The 18,464-nt window shown below is 41.8% G+C and overlaps 1 protein-coding gene across 4 annotated transcripts in view; it reads right to left on the reverse strand.

Annotated features, from left to right (window-relative positions):
• Window positions 1-10,005: 10,005 nt before the first annotated feature.
• Window positions 10,006-18,464, reverse strand: part of NR3C2 (nuclear receptor subfamily 3 group C member 2) — a 177,254-nt gene continuing 168,795 nt past the window's right edge. For all 4 annotated transcript variants that reach the window (XM_083367774.1, XM_083367773.1, XM_083367775.1 and 1 more), the window contains one exon: window positions 10,006-14,135. In XM_083367774.1, coding sequence (XP_083223900.1) covers window positions 13,980-14,135 — 156 coding nt within the window. In that variant the 3' untranslated portion in view covers window positions 10,006-13,979. The remainder of the gene's footprint in view (window positions 14,136-18,464) is intronic.

The following is an 18,464-nucleotide window of genomic DNA, read 5'->3' on the forward strand; positions in this document are numbered from 1 at the left end:
ACAATGGGTGAAAAGGTTGAAAAGCCCTGGCATAGATGGAACCTAATCTATTACAAATTGGAGTGTGCATTTCCCTAGGTATATGTATACATAACTTTGTGCAGCTTTCTAAACCAAGGCTTGACCACAACATAGTTGATGGCAAAATGGTTATTAAGAAAAGAATGCTAAATTTTTCCCAGATAGAGTGGATCACTATCTTCTTTGGAACTATGGGCATCAGCACACTAAGACTGTTTATGCTGTAAACATGATCTGGAGCAAGTACAACAGCCGTATATATATATATTTTTTCATCTTCTGTGGAAATCTGAAAAAGAAACACCATGGCTGCTTTTGTCAATAGCAGAAAGGTGTTGGGCATGTATAGTTTCTAAAGCACTACTTTTGAATCAATATTGACATGCAGACTGCATAAATGAAGTAAAGGATATTTAAACATGTTTCAAGGTTGCAATAATGATAGCTGCAGTTCATCTTCAATAAAGCTGGTTACCATGCACACACATTAGTAGGAAGTAAACGTACATTTGCTTCATAAACAAAAATTGGATCCCATGATCTGCATTTTACTAGACTGCAAAAAAGCTGTGTTGTAATGAAGAAAATTTGGCACAACCAATTTTTAAATAAATTCATAGGAGTATAAGATCTTTGTTATTGTTATCCTTAATCAAATTAAAATGGTTTGAAAAGCAATCATAGCTAACGATACTTTTACACTGTTTTCTTTAATTAGAAGATTTAACTCACAATCATTGGCTGCTCTTTTGTCTAGAACTGTACAGCATTCTGTACACAAATTATTTCCAGATGACAAAGTTGTGATCCAACATAGTGTTGCTTTTTTAGTCCAGCTGGAACTCTCCCAGACTGTGGGGCATTAATATAGTTCTTGGTATCTAAAGCTATAATCAGTACCAGATAGCTTAAAGGTGATTCTACTTGGGAGATCATCAAGCAGTTTGGAAATATTACCCCAAACAGCACAGATGCCTGTGGAATAATGTAATGGAAATCAGGTTGTCTGTTTGAACTATTAGAAGGGGATTTGAGACACACACAGTTCTGAGCTTCATTTATCTCTTCTTCTTTTTCCCAATATGATTGTACTCAAGAGACATAGAATCTCTGTGATGCCTTCGGCTAACACAAAACAGTATGCTCATAGTTTCCTCATGCAGGCATGATTAATCAAGATTCTCTGGGTGATGTATAAGAAACTACAGTCCCTTTTCACAATTTCATGGAATAGCTGAGAATGAGGGCAACAAGCATTGTTCTACTCTTCCTCATGTTTGGGGTAGAGTAATTTAGATTGCTAATTAGGCATCATTTAGTTACATCTTTTTAATGAAAAGATCCAATTCAAGAGTTGAAAATAATAGCCATCTTTCAGTGACGCAATGTTACTAGAAACGAGCAGAAATTGGCTTCTGCTCAAATGCTGGTTTCGAGCAAAACTTGCTTTTTCCTCAGAATGTATTTTTAATGTGTAAGCATTATAATTTATTACTTATGTAAATGGTGTGATGCTTGGGTAATTAGGAGGGGCCAAAGCTCCTGCACAATCTAGAACCAGCAACAGACCAAAGAATTGCTGCATAATCTACTGTTATAGTAAATGTTTATGCTGCAGGAGCCACACAGTCCATTACAGGTAGTCCTTGACTTACAACTTTTAGTGACCATTTGAAGTTACAATGGCACTGAAAAAAGTGACATAACTGTTTTTCACACAACCATTGCAGCATCCCCATGGTCACCTGATCAAAATTCAGAAGCTTGGCAATTGACTCATTTATGACAATTGCAGTGTCCTAGGGTCATGTGATCAGCTTTGCCAACCTTCTGACTAGCAAAGCCAATGGGAAAGCCAGATTCAGTTAATAACCATGTTATTAACTTAAGACCTACACTGACAGAATGTCAGAGTTAGAACGTACTTTGGAGATCTTCTATCCAGTCCAATGCCCTGCACAAGCAGGAGACCATTATGTAAAATGGCTGTCTGATCTATTCTTAAAAACCTCCAGTGATGGAGCACCCACAACTGTTAATTGTTCTCACTGTCAAAAAATTTTCCCTTGGGACTTCCGGTTTGTCATGCAGCCGTTATGGACAGCTGGGAGACTTGCTGTCTCTCCCCCGTCCAGTTTCACATCGCTGGGTGGCCCTGAAAAGGGATGAAAGTCACCCCGAAGAGGCAACCAGCAAAGAGGACATGCTTGCTGTATCATGGGAGAGCTGCAACTCTCCCGTTAGATCTGGCGATCCCTCCAAACTGGCAGACGAAAGGACCGGCCATTATGGCTCATCCCTAGGCTGTGAACAGCCAAAGTCATAGGCAACGTTTAAAGCAGTGCGGACAAGACTGGGTGAGATCTACCTCTTTTACACCCTAATTACTTTCTGTACCTCCTTAAGCTGCTAAGCATTCTCCCCCCTGTGGTGAGGGAAGAGGGACTTTTGCTCTCCCTCCAGAAAGAGTGGCGACTAAATACCCAGGGACATTTTAAATGTTGAAAAAGTAACTGAATCCTAATTGGAACTTTATTTCTCAAAGCATGTGGATTGAAAGATTTTTTTTATTTCCTATTTTTCATTGTCTACTTCTGTTGGAAATCTGGATTCTTTCTTATGAAAAAAAAAAACCCTGAAAAGATTAAGACAACCTTGAGAACTTTGAAACAACAGCTGTGAAAGGCTTTGTGTTCCCTACCTAGAGAAAAATAAATACTCCTTAGGATTTTTTAAGTGTAAAGCCTTTAGCTTAAAATACTAATATGGAAGAAGGCCAGGAACAAAATTTCTTTATAGATGAAAATCAACAAACTCTCACTATGTTGAAAACACTAATCCAAACTCTTACCACTACCAATGAAATACTAAGAGGCTATGTGAAGGAACAAGAAGACAGCCCAGATATGTGTTCTGTTCCAGCCTACGACCGGCCCTGTTTGAATGTCAGGGACAACCCCTTTTTATAATCAACAGGCTGGAAAAACCCAACCAAATTTATTTACAAGAAATCAAAAGTTCAAACAAGAGTTAAACCAAAAGTTCAAATGAATTAAACAGGAATAACAGACCAGGACTCTAGCAGAAGCTGGGACGAGTAACAGGCGCTCACTTTGTTATGCGGCACTCAGGATTCGACCCGTCAAACTGCTGACCTTCTGATCGACAAGCTCTATACCCTTATCTAATTTTTTTTATCAAGATATTGAAAAGTATTGGGTCAAGGACAGAACTTTGGATATCCCACCACTTACTTCCCTCCGTGTAGATGTAGTTCCATTAAGGATTACACATTGAGTGCAGTTTGTCAACCAGTTACAAATCCATCTGGTGGTGATGCTGTCTTTCCCACATTTTTCTAACTTTCTAAGAAGTAGGTTGTGGTCTAGTTCAGAGGTCCCTAACCTTTTGGGCAACAGGGACCAGTTTTGTGGAGAGAGGTTTTTCCACAGACCAGAGTGTGCATGGTTTTGTGTGCTGCCTGCATCCCATGGATGGGACTTTGCTTGTTTGCTCGGACTGGTTGCTGGCATGTTGCACTTCCTCTTTTGTTCTGTCTGTTTCTTTTGAACAGTTTATATCCTTCCAGTAGTACATTCCAGTCATGACTTTTATCCATCCAAGTTTTGGTAATGGCAACTGTATCACATCTGTTCTCATACAATAGTACTTCAAGGTCACCCTGTTTATTCCTCAAACATTGAGCATTAATGTAGGCATCTGAGTCCTTTATGACTGACCCTGGGTATGCTTCCTACATCTCCTGCTTTATATTTGAGTTTTTCTTCCTTCCCATCACTCCCTAACTCCTTGTTTAATTGGTTATCTTGGACTTTATGCATGAGATTAGGTCCTAAAGATAGGTCAGCCCACCCCTCTTTTTTAGTTGAATAAGTTGAACTAGTAGTTTTCCGAATACATTGTTCCCAGTTCTTGTGAAATGTAGCCCATTCCTTTCCAGAATTCCTTCATGTAGTAGGAATTTGAAGTTCTCTTAGTGGCTTAAGGAAGACAGTGGTTTATTTCTAAAATCCTTTGTTCTCTCATTGGATGTTGACCTTTTGTTGAAAATCCAGATGAAAACAAAATCACAACTGTGGCAAGAAAGGTTGTAAAATGGGGCAAAATTCACTTAACAGCAACAGAAATTTTGGGCTCAATTTGGTTGTATGTCAAGGACTACCTGTATAATGTAAAAAATTGGGACTTTGCTTTCATTGTTAGGACTTACCGTATATACTTGAGTATAAGCCGACTCGAATATAAGCCGAGACCCCTAATTTTACCCCCAAAAAATGGAAAAAGTTGGTGACTCGAGTATAAGCCGAGGCTGGGAAATGCAGCAGCTCACCTTATGCTCCTCTCCAGAGATCTTCCCTCAGCAGCGGCCGGAAAAGTAGCTCGCACGCGAAACAAGCCCGGCAGAGGAGCCGGAGCGGCGAGCAGAGGCACCCGGCCCAGATCCTGCAAGGCCCGGCCGAGACACGCCCCCAGCAGCGGAGCTGCTCCGGCTCCTCTGCCGGGCTTGTTTTGCATGTGAGCTACTTTGCCTGATGCTGAGAAGACCCGCTTGGGCACTCGGGTTGCTGTCAGTCTCCGCAGGCCCTTCTCGTTTCCAGGAACGTCAAGCGCGCTTGGCTCTCCACCCCCACGGCAGGGCAGGGCAGGGCAGAGACTTGCTCGCCCTTCTGACGGCCCTGAAGAGAAACGAAGGGCTTGCAAACTCCCCGCGAGAAGCTGGGCGAAGCGCGCGGCTGGGCGAGTGTGTGCCTGCGCGCGTATTTACGAAAGAAACGCTCCGAGAGTTCTTCTTTCTCCGCCCCCTTGGGGGGAACTCTAGCGACTGCTGTAGCCGCGCTTCTCTTCTCGGCTCCGAAAATAGGGATTTCTACTCTCTCTCTCTCTCTCTCTCCCCTCCCCACCCCGCATTCTCCTGCCTCTTCGATTGCGACAATAAAAGGGCGAAGGGTGCGCTGGTTTCTTCCTCCCCCCCTCCCCTCCCCTCCCCGATTGTCAGGTGAGGCAGCTGGAGGTCTGGCCGGGAGATTGTAGCAGTTTTGAAACGCCGCGGCTTGAAACGCCTGATCAGCTGATTTTCGGGTGGAAGAGCCGCGGCTTGCATCTGTTTGCATCTGCCTGAATTAGACCGAAACGGCCTGAATTTGACCAGAGTTGCTTTGTAATGGCTGGAGGAACTGCAGAGGAGGTCTTCCTGGGAGATTGTGGCCGTTTTGAAACGCCGCGGCTTGAAACGCCCGATCAGCTGATTTTCGGGGCGGAAAGAGCCACGGCTTGAATCTGCTTGTATTTGTTTGAACTTAACCAGAAACGGCTCGTAATGGCTGGAGGAACTGCGGAGGGAGTGAATGCTCCAGCCTGGAATATTTGGAAAGGCTGGGGGAACCGGATGAACTGCAGCTTAAGCGACTGTTGCCGGAGGAGCCATGGCTTGAAACGCCCCAGTTTTGGGGCAGCATTTGCTTGTTCCCTCCCTCCCTCCCTCCCTCCCCTTTCCCTCCTCTCTAAATCCTTCCTTCCTTCCTTCCTTCCTTCCTCCCTCCCTCCCTCCCCTTTCCCTCCTCTCTAAATCCTTCCTTCCTTCCTTCCTTCCTTCCTTCCTTCCTTCCTTCCTTCCTTCCTTCCTTCCCCAGCCCTAATCCGGAAAGTGGAAGGAAAGAAGAGTAAAGGCTGGGCGGAGGAGGAGGGGAAGTTTAAAAAGGGGGCGCCGTTCCCTTTAAAAAGCCGCCCGCCACGCCGCGCTCCCTCGCAGCACTCGCGGCGGCTGGCTTCTTGGCTCCCGGTCTCCCCCAGGCTTCCCGGCTGTGATTGGCGAGCGAGCCTCCCGAGCTCCGGCGGCCGTGACATCAGCAGAAGCGGAGCAAGCAAAAGCGAAGGGGGAAGGAAGTTCACCAGCAGCACCTCGAGCCCGCTCCGAGCGCTGGCGGATGCGGAGCCGAAAGAGAAGCAGCATCTCTGCGCGCCCGGGCTGCTGGGGTGAAGTTGCAGCCGCCGCACCAACCAGCCGAGGAGAAGCAAGAGAAGGAAGTCGCCGCCGCTGCCCAGGCTGGGTTTCCTTGAAGGCTGCTGTTTGCACCCGGGAAGGAAAGTGCAGGAAAAAGGGCAAAGTGGCGAGCTAGCCCGGCATTCAACGTTTCTTCGCCGCTGCCATCCCCGAGAAGGCGAAGGGCTCCTATTTACAGCCACCCATCCTGCACTTTCCTTCCCGGGTGCAAACAGCAGCCTTCAAGGAAACCCAGCCTGGGCAGCGGCGGCGACTTCCTTCTCTTGCTTCTCCTCGGCTGGTTGGTGCGGCGGCTGCAACTTCACCCCAGCAGCCCGGGCGCGCAGAGATGCTGCTTCTCTTTCGGCTCCGCATCCGCCAGCGCTCGGAGCGGGCTCGAGGTGCTGCTGGTGAACTTCCTTCCCCCTTCGCTTTTGCTTGCTCCGCTTCTGCTGATGTCACGGCCGCCGGAGCTCGGGAGGCTCGCTCGCCAATCACAGCCGGGAAGCCTGGGGGAGACCGGGAGCCAAGAAGCCAGCCGCCGCGAGTGCTGCGAGGGAGCGCGGCGTGGCGGGCGGCTTTTTAAAGGGAACGGCGCCCCCTTTTTAAACTTCCCCTCCTCCTCCGCCCAGCCTTTACTCTTCTTTCCTTCCACTTTCCGGATTAGGGCTGGGGAAGGAAGGAAGGAAGGAAGGAAGGAAGGAAGGAAGGAAGGAAGGAAGGAAGGAAGGAAGGAAGGAAGGAAGGAAGGATTTAGAGAGGAGGGAAAGGGGAGGGAGGGAGGGAGGGAGGAAGGAAGGAAGGAAGGAAGGAAGGATTTAGAGAGGAGGGAAAGGGGAGGGAGGGAGGGAGGGAGGGAACAAGCAAATGCTGCCCCAAAACTGGGGCGTTTCAAGCCATGGCTCCTCCGGCAACAGTCGCTTAAGCTGCAGTTCATCCGGTTCCCCCAGCCTTTCCAAATATTCCAGGCTGGAGCATTCACTCCCTCCGCAGTTCCTCCAGCCATTACGAGCCGTTTCTGGTTAAGTTCAAACAAATACAAGCAGATTCAAGCCGTGGCTCTTTCCGCCCCGAAAATCAGCTGATCGGGCGTTTCAAGCCGCGGCGTTTCAAAACGGCCACAATCTCCCAGGAAGACCTCCTCTGCAGTTCCTCCAGCCATTACAAAGCAACTCTGGTCAAATTCAGGCCGTTTCGGTCTAATTCAGGCAGATGCAAACAGATGCAAGCCGCGGCTCTTCCACCCGAAAATCAGCTGATCAGGCGTTTCAAGCCGCGGCGTTTCAAAACTGCTACAATCTCCCGGCCAGACCTCCAGCTGCCTCACCTGACAATCGGGGAGGGGAGGGGAGGGGGGGAGGAAGAAACCAGCGCACCCTTCGCCCTTTTATTGTCGCAATCGAAGAGGCAGGAGAATGCGGGGTGGGGAGGGGAGAGAGAGAGAGAGAGAGAGTAGAAATCCCTATTTTCGGAGCCGAGAAGAGAAGCGCGGCTACAGCAGTCGCTAGAGTTCCCCCCAAGGGGGCGGAGAAAGAAGAGCATTCACTCCCTCCGCAGTTCCTCCAGCCATTACGAGCCGTTTCTGGTTAAGTTCAAACAAATACAAGCAGATTCAAGCCGTGGCTCTTTCCGCCCCGAAAATCAGCTGATCGGGCGTTTCAAGCCGCGGCGTTTCAAAACGGCCACAATCTCCCAGCAAGACCTCCTCTGCAGTTCCTCCAGCCATTACAAAGCAACTCTGGTCAAATTCAGGCCGTTTCGGTCTAATTCAGGCAGATGCAAACAGATGCAAGCCGCGGCTCTTCCACCCGAAAATCAGCTGATCGGGCGTTTCAAGCCGCGGCGTTTCAAAACTGCTACAATCTCCCGGCCAGACCTCCAGCTGCCTCACCTGACAATCGGGGAGGGGAGGGGAGGGGGGGAGGAAGAAACCAGCGCACCCTTCGCCCTTTTATTGTCGCAATCGAAGAGGCAGGAGAATGCGGGGTGGGGAGGGGAGAGAGAGAGAGAGTAGAAATCCCTATTTTTGGAGCCGAGAAGAGAAGCGCGGCTACAGCAGTCGCTAGAGTTCCCCCCAAGGGGGCGGAGAAAGAAGAACTCTCGGAGCGTTTCTTTCGTAAATACGCGCGCAGGCACACACTCGCCCAGCCGCGCACTTCGCCCAGCTTCTCGCGGGGAGTTTGCAAGCCCTTCGTTTCTCTTCAGGGCCGTCAGAAGGGCGAGCAAGTCTCTGCCCTGCCCTGCCCTGCCATGGGGGTGGAGAGCCAAGCGCGCTTGACGTTCCTGGAAACGAGAAGGGCCTGCGGAGACTGACAGCAACCCGAGTGCCCAAGCGGGTCTTCTCAGCATCAGGCAAAGTAGCTCACATGCAAAACAAGCCCGGCAGAGGAGCCGGAGCAGCTCCGCTGCTGGGGGCGTGTCTCGGCCGGGCCTTGCAGGATCTGGGCCGGGCGCCTCTGCTCGCCGCTCCGGCTCCTCTGCCGGGCTTGTTTCGCATGTGATTCCGGGCCAGGTGCTGCTGAGGGCGAGCAGAGGCACCCGGGCGACCCCAGCAGCATCAGGCAAAGTAGCTCGGCCGCGCGCAAGTCCTCGGTAAGTTCTTTTTTTTTGTTGACTGGAGTATAAGCCGAAGTGGATTTTTTCAGCCCAAAAAGTGGGCTGAAAAATTCGGCTTATACTCAAGTATATACGGTATACACTTTTGGTACTGCTAGGATTCCCTGAAATATATTTGACTCCCTACCTTGCCAGTTATACACACTTTACTAAGTCATAAGTAGAGGAAAATTCCTAACTTTTCTCAACTTGTCAAAACTTTTTTCTAGTAGTACATTATTAGCATAACAACTGTTCTATCAGGGATCATAATCACCATGGCCACTGGTAGTTTTCACAATGTAACAAGGGCATTCTTGGCTATTGCCATGCGAGGAAGCATTTAAAATCTTCTAAAAAGCAGGAAAATAATGCTGTCCAAGAACTATGAAGATGCAATTCATTGAGAATAGTGAATAGATAACTGGTGATTCTGATTTTCATTTACATTATTGAAACAACAAACATTCAAAAGAGGTGTTGATGGTTTCAAATTTCTAATATGTATCTGACTGACACTGACTGTGTTATGGTTGCTTCACATACCGTACTAAATCATTGTGTAGTTTCTTTGATTTGGCTTATCATAGGTTGCAAAAGTCATTGGTGCTTTATTCACTATAGCTTGTTCTGTTGTTTGAACAGAGGCACTTCAAAAATCTTTTGCCTCATTCAGACATGGCAACATAAATTGTACTGATAATCATGTTAGGCAGAATAGAGCATACTCATTGTATATCATTACCCCACCATGGTGTCTAATGGAAAATTTATTTTAATTCCATACAGTTAAGAACTCTGGGAAAATCCCTACAACCATTTTTATCTTCATGTGATTCAGAAGCCTGAAAAATTGGAATTCTATGACACTTCCATAGTTAGACAAAAGTGATGCTGTTTGGTTGCCACTAGCTCTCTTTGAGAGCAGGACAATACTAAAGAATAGGATAAAAGTCAATTTGCATATCCACTGCACTGTCCTTATACTTGAATATAGCTAATCCAGTTATTTGTAAAAGAACCTTCCCTACCCACAGTGAGTTGCAGACCCACAATGAATTACTGATATATCACTACAGTCATCTTCTAGCTGTCTAATTGGGAGCCTACTCAGAAGTTCTACTGCATTTTAAAAAATAGCTCCAAATGAGGGATTTTAAATGCCACTGCAGAAGTGAATTGCCCTTTTTGTGCATTTAAAGAAGTGTTCAGTATAGCAGAGCCAAATGAAGCATATTATGAAAGCAGGAATTCAGATATGTAGAAGACAGAAGAGTGATGTAAAAGAACATCTTGGACATAATATATTGCCCTTTAGTGACTCTCTGCCTAAAGAAACAGATGCATAATCAGATTAGTCTGATTTATAGCAAAGCACAAGAAATTACTATGATCACACCATTTTAATTTGTGTATATTTATACAACTTATAAAAATTATGTACTTAAAGACAATAACATAAAGGCCAAACAGTAATTTTGTATTTATTCAAAAGGTTTAAACATACAGAAGCAAGCTCCTAATTATTAATGCATCATTATGCATAGATGTTGCTGTTTTATACTGTAGTGCTGGCTGCTTTTTTCATCCAGTAATAATAGGACACAACCACCAAGAACTTCTCCTGCACAAGTGCTGTGTTCTTGGTGTCATGTGCTCCTTAGCTCCATGAACTTTGAAACATTACTCTGAAAATCCTGGCATTATAACTGCTACCTAAAAAGTTAGTCATCTGCCAGATAAAATTGCACCCTTCCTTCTTTCTTTCTCCCCTCTATCAAAAAATGTCACATCTTTAATAGACAATTAAAAGTGCATTAAATGTAGAATGGTTTAAATTCCGAAAGATTTCTAAAAGTCAGTGAAAATACCACCCTGTGATTAGATTTTTGCATTATTGATTATAAAGTATATTTTATTTTAAGATTTTGATATTGCAAGCTTTTAGTCCTTTTCAGTTTTGTTCTGTGCAACAGAATGGTTACACACTGCAATGCAATATTATTCTTGAAATACACACTGCAGTAAATTAAAACTATTTTACATTTATATAAATACAATGTTCTTGCTGTGTAATTTCAGTCATTGCCACAAAATCATTACACTCAATCAACACAATTATTTTCACATTTTGAAGTTGTTTATCTTATTTTGCAGGAGACAAATATCTATTTCCTTCTAAAATACAATGTACTCCTGATACCTTCCTTTTATTTGAACTTCATTTTAATGATTTCTAAGCAATAATCAATGGTTTCATGAATGTGATTAAAGAATTTATTATAATCTGCATACTCTTCTTGCAACGATAGCGATTTTGCATAAAGTTATAAATTGTTTTAAAACTAATTTAGTGTTTTATTCATGACAGTTCTGAGATTTATGAATTGTACCACAATTAAATGCAATAAGGTACAAAAAATAAGAGTAACCAAACAACTGACATCTACCAGTGAATTTAAAAAAAGAAAATAATATGGCTTTAATATTCTAATCAAGCAAAGTTACTTGGAGATAGAAAAATATTTTGTAACTTTGCTAATAAAAAAACATCTGCATTATTTACCACAAACCTGGATAATTTAAAATTCCAATTTCAGTAAGTTTTTTTTAAAAAAACTTAATAAAAAGGATATTTAATATAAACAATCATGTTGCATGCTATATATTTTTATCACTGTAGAAATGCAGTTTCATATTGCTGTGCAGTCCAAAGAGCTGATAAAGGATTTTGATTTTCAAAACTGCAAATGAATTTATTAAATTGCATTTATTTCAGCTGGAATTAAGTTCAGTTAGTATTGTCAGGATTCAACCCAATATATGGCTGTTTAATGTAAATCTTGATTCTTCTCTTTCCATAGATTCTCATTCAGAAAACTGTATGGCTCAAAAAGGTCAAGTTTAATTGAATTCAGTTCTGCTTGTCTACTACTGGAATTAACGGTACTGGCAGATCAGCAGATCAGATTTTCCCGTCCCCTATAAAGCTGTTCCAGATGGATGAGGATCCTTAGAGAGATTTGAGGATGCACAGGGAAACTGGTTTGAGAAATCCACTTGCTATGGTTTTAGTTAAATTTTATGGATGCAAGATGGAAATGCAAATACCTGTTTAAGTTTCAGAAACTTCATGAATGATTAGGATTCAAGGAATCACTTGGGCTTCTATTTATGCTCCATAACTGTTTTTGAAACAATGCTTTTAAAAATAGTATGTACATTAGGATGTTTGCTGCTAATTACAAAAGGTTCCGAGGAACATACCCAAACTAAATACCTTTTGGATCCCAGATTTGGTTATTAATAATAGGTGCTAAGCATGGTTACCAAGTAATTCCACTGGGACTTACTCTCAAATAATTGTACATAGGATTCAACCTAAAAGATAGTTTATTTTTCCTCAAAGAAGTTATCTAGACTTTGTTTTAGAGGAAGATAACTGACAATTATTGTATGTAATATCAATTATCATAAGTTTTGTTTTTGATAATTATGCTACATATTTAAATTATTCATATGATATATAGTAATGATCATCACAAGAAACACCGTCCCCATATCATAGTTTTAAGAGAGATCCAGATTTTAAAAATGGTCTCTCATTTTAAGGCTCATTTTAAGAGTAGCACTGTATTTTGTACTAAATTAAATTGCAATCCTATATACAGTTACTGAGTTGTTGACTTACCTAGCATTAATAGCCCCTAATCTTATTATTATTCAAATGTATCTAGGATGTGCATTTCCACCTATATATTCAGATTTGTTGTCCACACTTTGGCAACATACATTGACCCCAGTTTTAAAAGGAAGGAAAAACAATTCTGTAACCACAATTTTGACATAAAATTAAACAACCCCAAAATGAGTAGATCAACTATACTCTGTAGGGTTTTACACTGTTAATGGGACTTGCTTGGAAGGCAATGTGTTTGAGAGTGTATTGTTTATAGATAAGCGTTTGTGTAGCACAATGACTAGATTGAACAGGTTGGGGAGCAGAATCTCATTTGATCCTAAGGAAAAAAACTGGGCACAATTCACCAAATAGCTGACTTAAGCAGGCTCCACTGAAATAGGAACCAAATTACCTGCACAGCTTTATTAGCTTTAATGGAACATATAGAAAACGATGTAATGATGGAGTTTATCCTTGTTAACATTATCTTGTTGGATAAAATGTGTATAAAGCTGCAAACACAGCAAGAGGCTTAAAGCAGACTCATTGTGCTCAAAGGATGTAAAAAGTAGTAGACAAATGCTGAGGAAGTTGGATGGGAAAAAAACAACAACTGGAAACAATTATGGGTGGTTATTTACAACAGACATTGTGAGATAGATATGATGCTAAAAAGGCACAGCTTTCCCTTTCTTAAATACACTGTAAACGTTTCATTATGCATGCAGAACAATTCACTTTACAAAAAAAGAAAAAGAAAAAAACCCTTGTGTTTAGACAAAAAAGAGTAATTAAATAGTCTCCAGCAAAATAGAATTCTTCCAAAAATACTTTCCCATTCATCCTATTAACCATTAAAGATTTTAGGTCTCATTTACAAAAGTTCCTTATACCATTTGTTTCAGGTCCTTCAATTTATACATACAGCATTGTACAGTACAGCAAAAGACTGCAAAAAATTATTGGTAAAGCCAGCACAATATACTATAAATTGAAACTGAGGCATTTGTTTCAACATCTTATCCTTTCAAGTTAAATAATAAATGAACACTTAACACAGTGTAGATCATCTATGATAGATAACATGGGATAACAAATGCCGCAAGTGAATATACCAATATTATTCCACACCAAAATGTTCCATTATCTATGTTACATATCCAGGAATTTGATTTTGTTTCTACGTATGTGTGTGTGTTTGTGTATAGTACAAGAATTAATGCCCCATATTGACTTTATTTATGTGCAAACCAATGGTAAGCTTTTTTAAAAGTTCATAATAGTTCTTAAACCCTTTTAAAACAAGCAAACAATACCAGAAATTACATGACATATTTAAAATGTTCTTCTGTTAATATATCAAAATCAAGGAGTTATTTGACTAGATATGGCTTTTTATCCAGAGGAACAGGAATATTTCTCTTTTTAAATGCTGGGAATATTTGGGGTAGCCTGGTGTTCATAAACATCTTGGCTAGTTTGTCTTACCAAGTTCATATAAGATGCTTGTTTTCCATTCTCCAAACCTTCATATTGTCTTTAGACTACTGAGACATTGTTGAACGATTTTGAATAGCACACTTTAAATGTGGCTTCTTGGCTCCTTCACGGGTGTGGAATAGCGCAGGGGAACTTAAGGCAAGTTTTCTTTTTCTTTTTTTTCCATTAAGACATGTTCTGTCATTTCCTGTGGAAGTAGAGGGGCTTGGCATTCCCAGATTCCACCTTGGGTAACTGGTCACTGATAATTTCTACCAGCATGGCTGGAAACTCCACTTTGAGAGCTTGAGACTCTCGGAAGGTGTAGAAGCAAAATTCCAGCAAATCGCTAACAAGCTGAAATGGAATGGGAGAAAAAAAGTCAGGAATGGTGAGCATTAATGGATGTTGAAAATAGTTTGTAATACTGAAAAAGCAATGTAGAACAGTAGTACAAAAGATGAAACTTTAGGGCTGTGCAAATTCTTTGAAAAAACACGTGGTGAAACACCTGAGAGCACATCTGAGGCACCTTTCTTTGAACTTGTTCTTGTTGAACTTAATTTGTTCTGGTCTCTGGTCTTTGACTGTAATAAATTTACTTGATTTGAACCCTGAAGTCCGTTCATTTTCCAGGCTTGCACATTTGTTGGAAGGCTGCCTCTGAATCTTTATACCTGCACGAGTTTGCACAGCATTCTCAACCAGTGAAAACAACCGAAAGCGGTTTTCAAAGAAGCAACACAAACCTTGACAAAAAACCAGCCATTTTTAATGATTTTAAAATGGCTGCTTTGCATTTGCTCCAGCCTGTTGCGAACCACCTCTTTTAAAGCAATGTTATTTTCCAAATCTCTACAAAAAGTAGCTGTGAACTGAAGAAAATTACTTCTGCTTCAGTTTCACTGAAATAAACTAGCATATTATTTATTGTGGCTTGTAACAAACATCTTGGTTTTACAGTCATGAACTGGAAGTTGAGCAAGAGAAAATGGAATTCTTCAGACAGAATGTTGGTGCCACTTTACAAAGACTTTTTTTCCCTCCTTAACAAAAATGGCAAATTTTGCCACATCCATTTCCCTTTTTTAAAAATTCTGATTATGCATATTTTATGTATAAAGTGATTGATATAAACATGCAAAACTGCCTCAAATTGTCCTAAGGTTATAGTCTTTACTTATACTCATTTTTATACAAACATTGAAGGCAAGATTTAGAAAACTTTAACTACAACTAGTTTACAACCATTTCCCTTTTTCTCAGTAGCTTCTCTTTGTTCCAAATAATGTTTCTCTTTCATTGGCCTTTTAATAATGGATCACCCAAAAAATAACAGAAAATCCATGAAATAACAATACTGAGCATGCCCTACTTCCATTAGTTTTATCTCCTATAATGTTGTTACAATATTTAGAAAATAAGTTTGAACTTTCAGTCAGATGTGCAGGGCAACCCAAGGCTTTTTGGATCATAGGCACAGTTGGATTTGGCATCCTCATCATCATCATGGCATGGGTCTGGAGTACCTCGGGGACCACCTGCTGCCGGCATCAACTTCCCTCCACCCTGTGCGTTCCCACAGAGAGGGCCTCCTCAGGGTGCCTCCGGTCAGAGAATGTCGGCTGGTGGCCCCCAGGGGGAGGGCCTTCTCTGTGGGCGCTCCGGCTTTATGGAATCAGCTGCCAGTCGAGCTCCGGATGGCACCTGACCTTCGCTCCTTCCGACGCGGTCTGAAGACCCATCTATTTGAACAAGCCGGCCTGGCCTGATGGGGGATATGTTGGGGTTTTAATGGGGATTTTTATATTGTTATTGTTTGTTTTAGCTGGGCTACTATTTAATTCTTTTTAATTTTTGTATTCTGTATTTTTTATATGCGCCCTGTTCACCGCCCTGAGTCCTTCGGGAGAAGGGCGGTATACAAATATAATAAAATCAAATCAAAATCAATTAAATTGCTGCTAGGATGGGGGTGTATCCACATACCAAATGAACTTTTGTGTTGGACATGGGTCAGTCACAAAGCACTTATTTTAGCTAGGCTAAGAGAATTCCTAAAGCCAGAAGCACCAAAAATAAAACTGGTTTTTGAACCATTTGCTCCCAAAAATACAGTTCGAAGAAGGTGAACAGAATCAGGCCTATCAAACTCTTGATCCCTCAGTCTATTTCTCTGTGTTAATCCAGATTCCTGCCTTCAGTTGCCCTTGCTTTAAAGGTGCATTGCCATACATTCTTCTGGCAAACATATTTTTTACTATCTTGGACATAACAATATTCTCCCCACTGCTAGATTTATTACACAAATTTATCTCTGCAAGGTGCTTGGCTGTATCTACTAGGTTCAAGACAGAATTTCTGGTGATGAAAGAAGTCAGGCAAGGCAGCAACTTAAAGAAAGAGAGAAAAGGAAGGAAGAAAGATAAAAGGAATATTAAAAAGAAAAAATAAAGGGGGTGCAAAGAAATAGGAACGTGGCATGGAAAGAATGGATGCTGGGCAGATGGAAGAAAAGGACAGAAGACAACACGTGTATGGTGGAAGGAAGAAATAAGAAGGATCATGCAAACAGACAGCACATATTCTCTGTACAAGAATCCAACTTAGTTGTGGGTGCAGTTAATGTATGTGTGCAGTTAAAAATTCTTTTTAACTCAAATCAGTTCCAGGCAGCCATGTCATGCTAACATTAAAAAAAGTTAATGTAGATGGTTGACCATTTTTTCCCTTGCTCCTGGCAAAGAGAAGCAAAACAGCTGCTTTGGTTATTCGAATTACCCAGTCTAGGCAACTGAAGATTGTAGTAAAGCAAGTAATAAGATGATGGAGGCATACAATACATCTCCATTTACTGTCTTGTTCTTGATCAACTACAAGAAATAAGAAAACCTTCAAATTTAATGGATAGGTGTAAAAAATAATCTGATATTAATGAACTGAGATTGGAATCCTATCTCTGACTCAAGAGGAAGCTGTTGTTGTGATTCAGGGTCAGCCTGTGGGTTCGGGAGTTGGGTTGGAGGAGGAGGAGGAGGGGGGGTGTTGAAGAGCTTGCTGAGGGGATTGGACAGCTTGATGAGAACCCCCAGCAAGGCCCCTCTCATCTGGTCACGATGCAGACCCAGCTGTGTGAGCCTGACAGCGTGGATGAAGATGACCCACAGCTGGCCCTGTTCAAGGACGCCCGACGCAGGAGGCAGTCAGTCAGGAGTAAACAGAAGAAGGCAATGGGGCACCTCGGAAGGAGGCACAGAGAGGCCATGCCCTGAACTGTATTTAAGGGGAATGTGTGGGAGGGCTGGTTTGCTGAAGGCAACCGCTTGGATTGTTCCTGCTTCTTAGCTCGTGTTTTATGGTTGGTGTCTTGTCTTGCTCTTGTTTTATGTGAATAAATTTGGCAGGCTTTATTCCAGCCTCTTGCCGTTTGTAAAGGGGTCGTCCCTGCTTTTGCTGCAGGGCCAGTAGCAGGCTGGTACAGAACAGCTGTCCAGTGAATTTTGTCACTCTGGGATGCTGCCTTAGGAGCTATGGATTGGGTTCCAATTATAGCCGAATGGCTATATATACTTACTGTATCCAATTCGTTAAAAGCACTGACTTCCAGTTTTATAATGATTATTTATAATTATGTAATTGTCAGATATAATGAATCAGGACCCTTCAGAAGATAGCAGCATAGAAAATTTATTCATGCCTATACAACTAAAATTATATAATATATGTTTAGCTGACTCAACTAAAGTTCCACACAAATTTGGTGCCCAATAAAGGTCAATGGAATTCAGGAGGGATTGGATTAGGAGCACTTGTGGGAATGCAGTGATTCTAAGCTAATGATGCATTTAACTCCAACCTTCCCCAGCTTTGCCTGATCTTCTTCTACAGTAACTTTATATTTTAGAAATAAGTTTCCATACATTTCACAATTAATTAATTACAAGTCTGTGAAAGATTGTTAGAGTTATTTGTGTTTTGAAAGGCTAGTCTTTTATTTTAAAAAATACAATTCCTTTCTAATCAGTATTATAACTACTAAAAATCCCACAATGATATAACTACATTTCTCCAGGATGGCAAACTCAACTAGCTGGCCTGAAAAGCATTTGTTAAAATCTCTGTCTCCATTTCTCACAGCACAGTGAATTATTATCACCATCTGACCTAGTTTGTGAAATGGAAATAAGCTTCACACAGCACTATGTATTCAAATCACATAATGCTTCTAATAGCATCTTATTAAAATTTTATTTATTTAAAGTACTACCTTCTCAATTTAATTTTTGTTTTTATCAATTAGTTTTTTTAAAAAAAATGTGAGAATTTTTAAAAACTGAGAGGTCAAGAAGGAATTCACAGAAAATGAATATTTTTCCCAATTCTCTAATAATTAGTTTAATTGCATTACATAACTCTCACAATGGTTTTCACTATTTACAATGATCCAGCAAGTTTCAAGTTAAATAATAATCATTGTAATGGTTTAGCTTGTCATTAATAATTTGTTTTAAAAAGGTCATACTTATGGGCAAATCATATTAGGCTTGATAGGTAAATTCTGCCTTCTAAATCAGGGATCATATCTTAAAGATAAAATGGTTAGGGAAAAAGTTACTATGAAAGAGAGTTACGATGTTTTATCTGCTTGTGAGTTTTCTGAATGGCTACTGAGTGACACACAATTTT

The sequence above is a fragment of the Vipera ursinii genome (assembly GCF_947247035.1).
Source record: "Vipera ursinii genome assembly, chromosome: 7".
Taxonomy (NCBI): Eukaryota; Metazoa; Chordata; class Lepidosauria; order Squamata; family Viperidae; genus Vipera; species Vipera ursinii.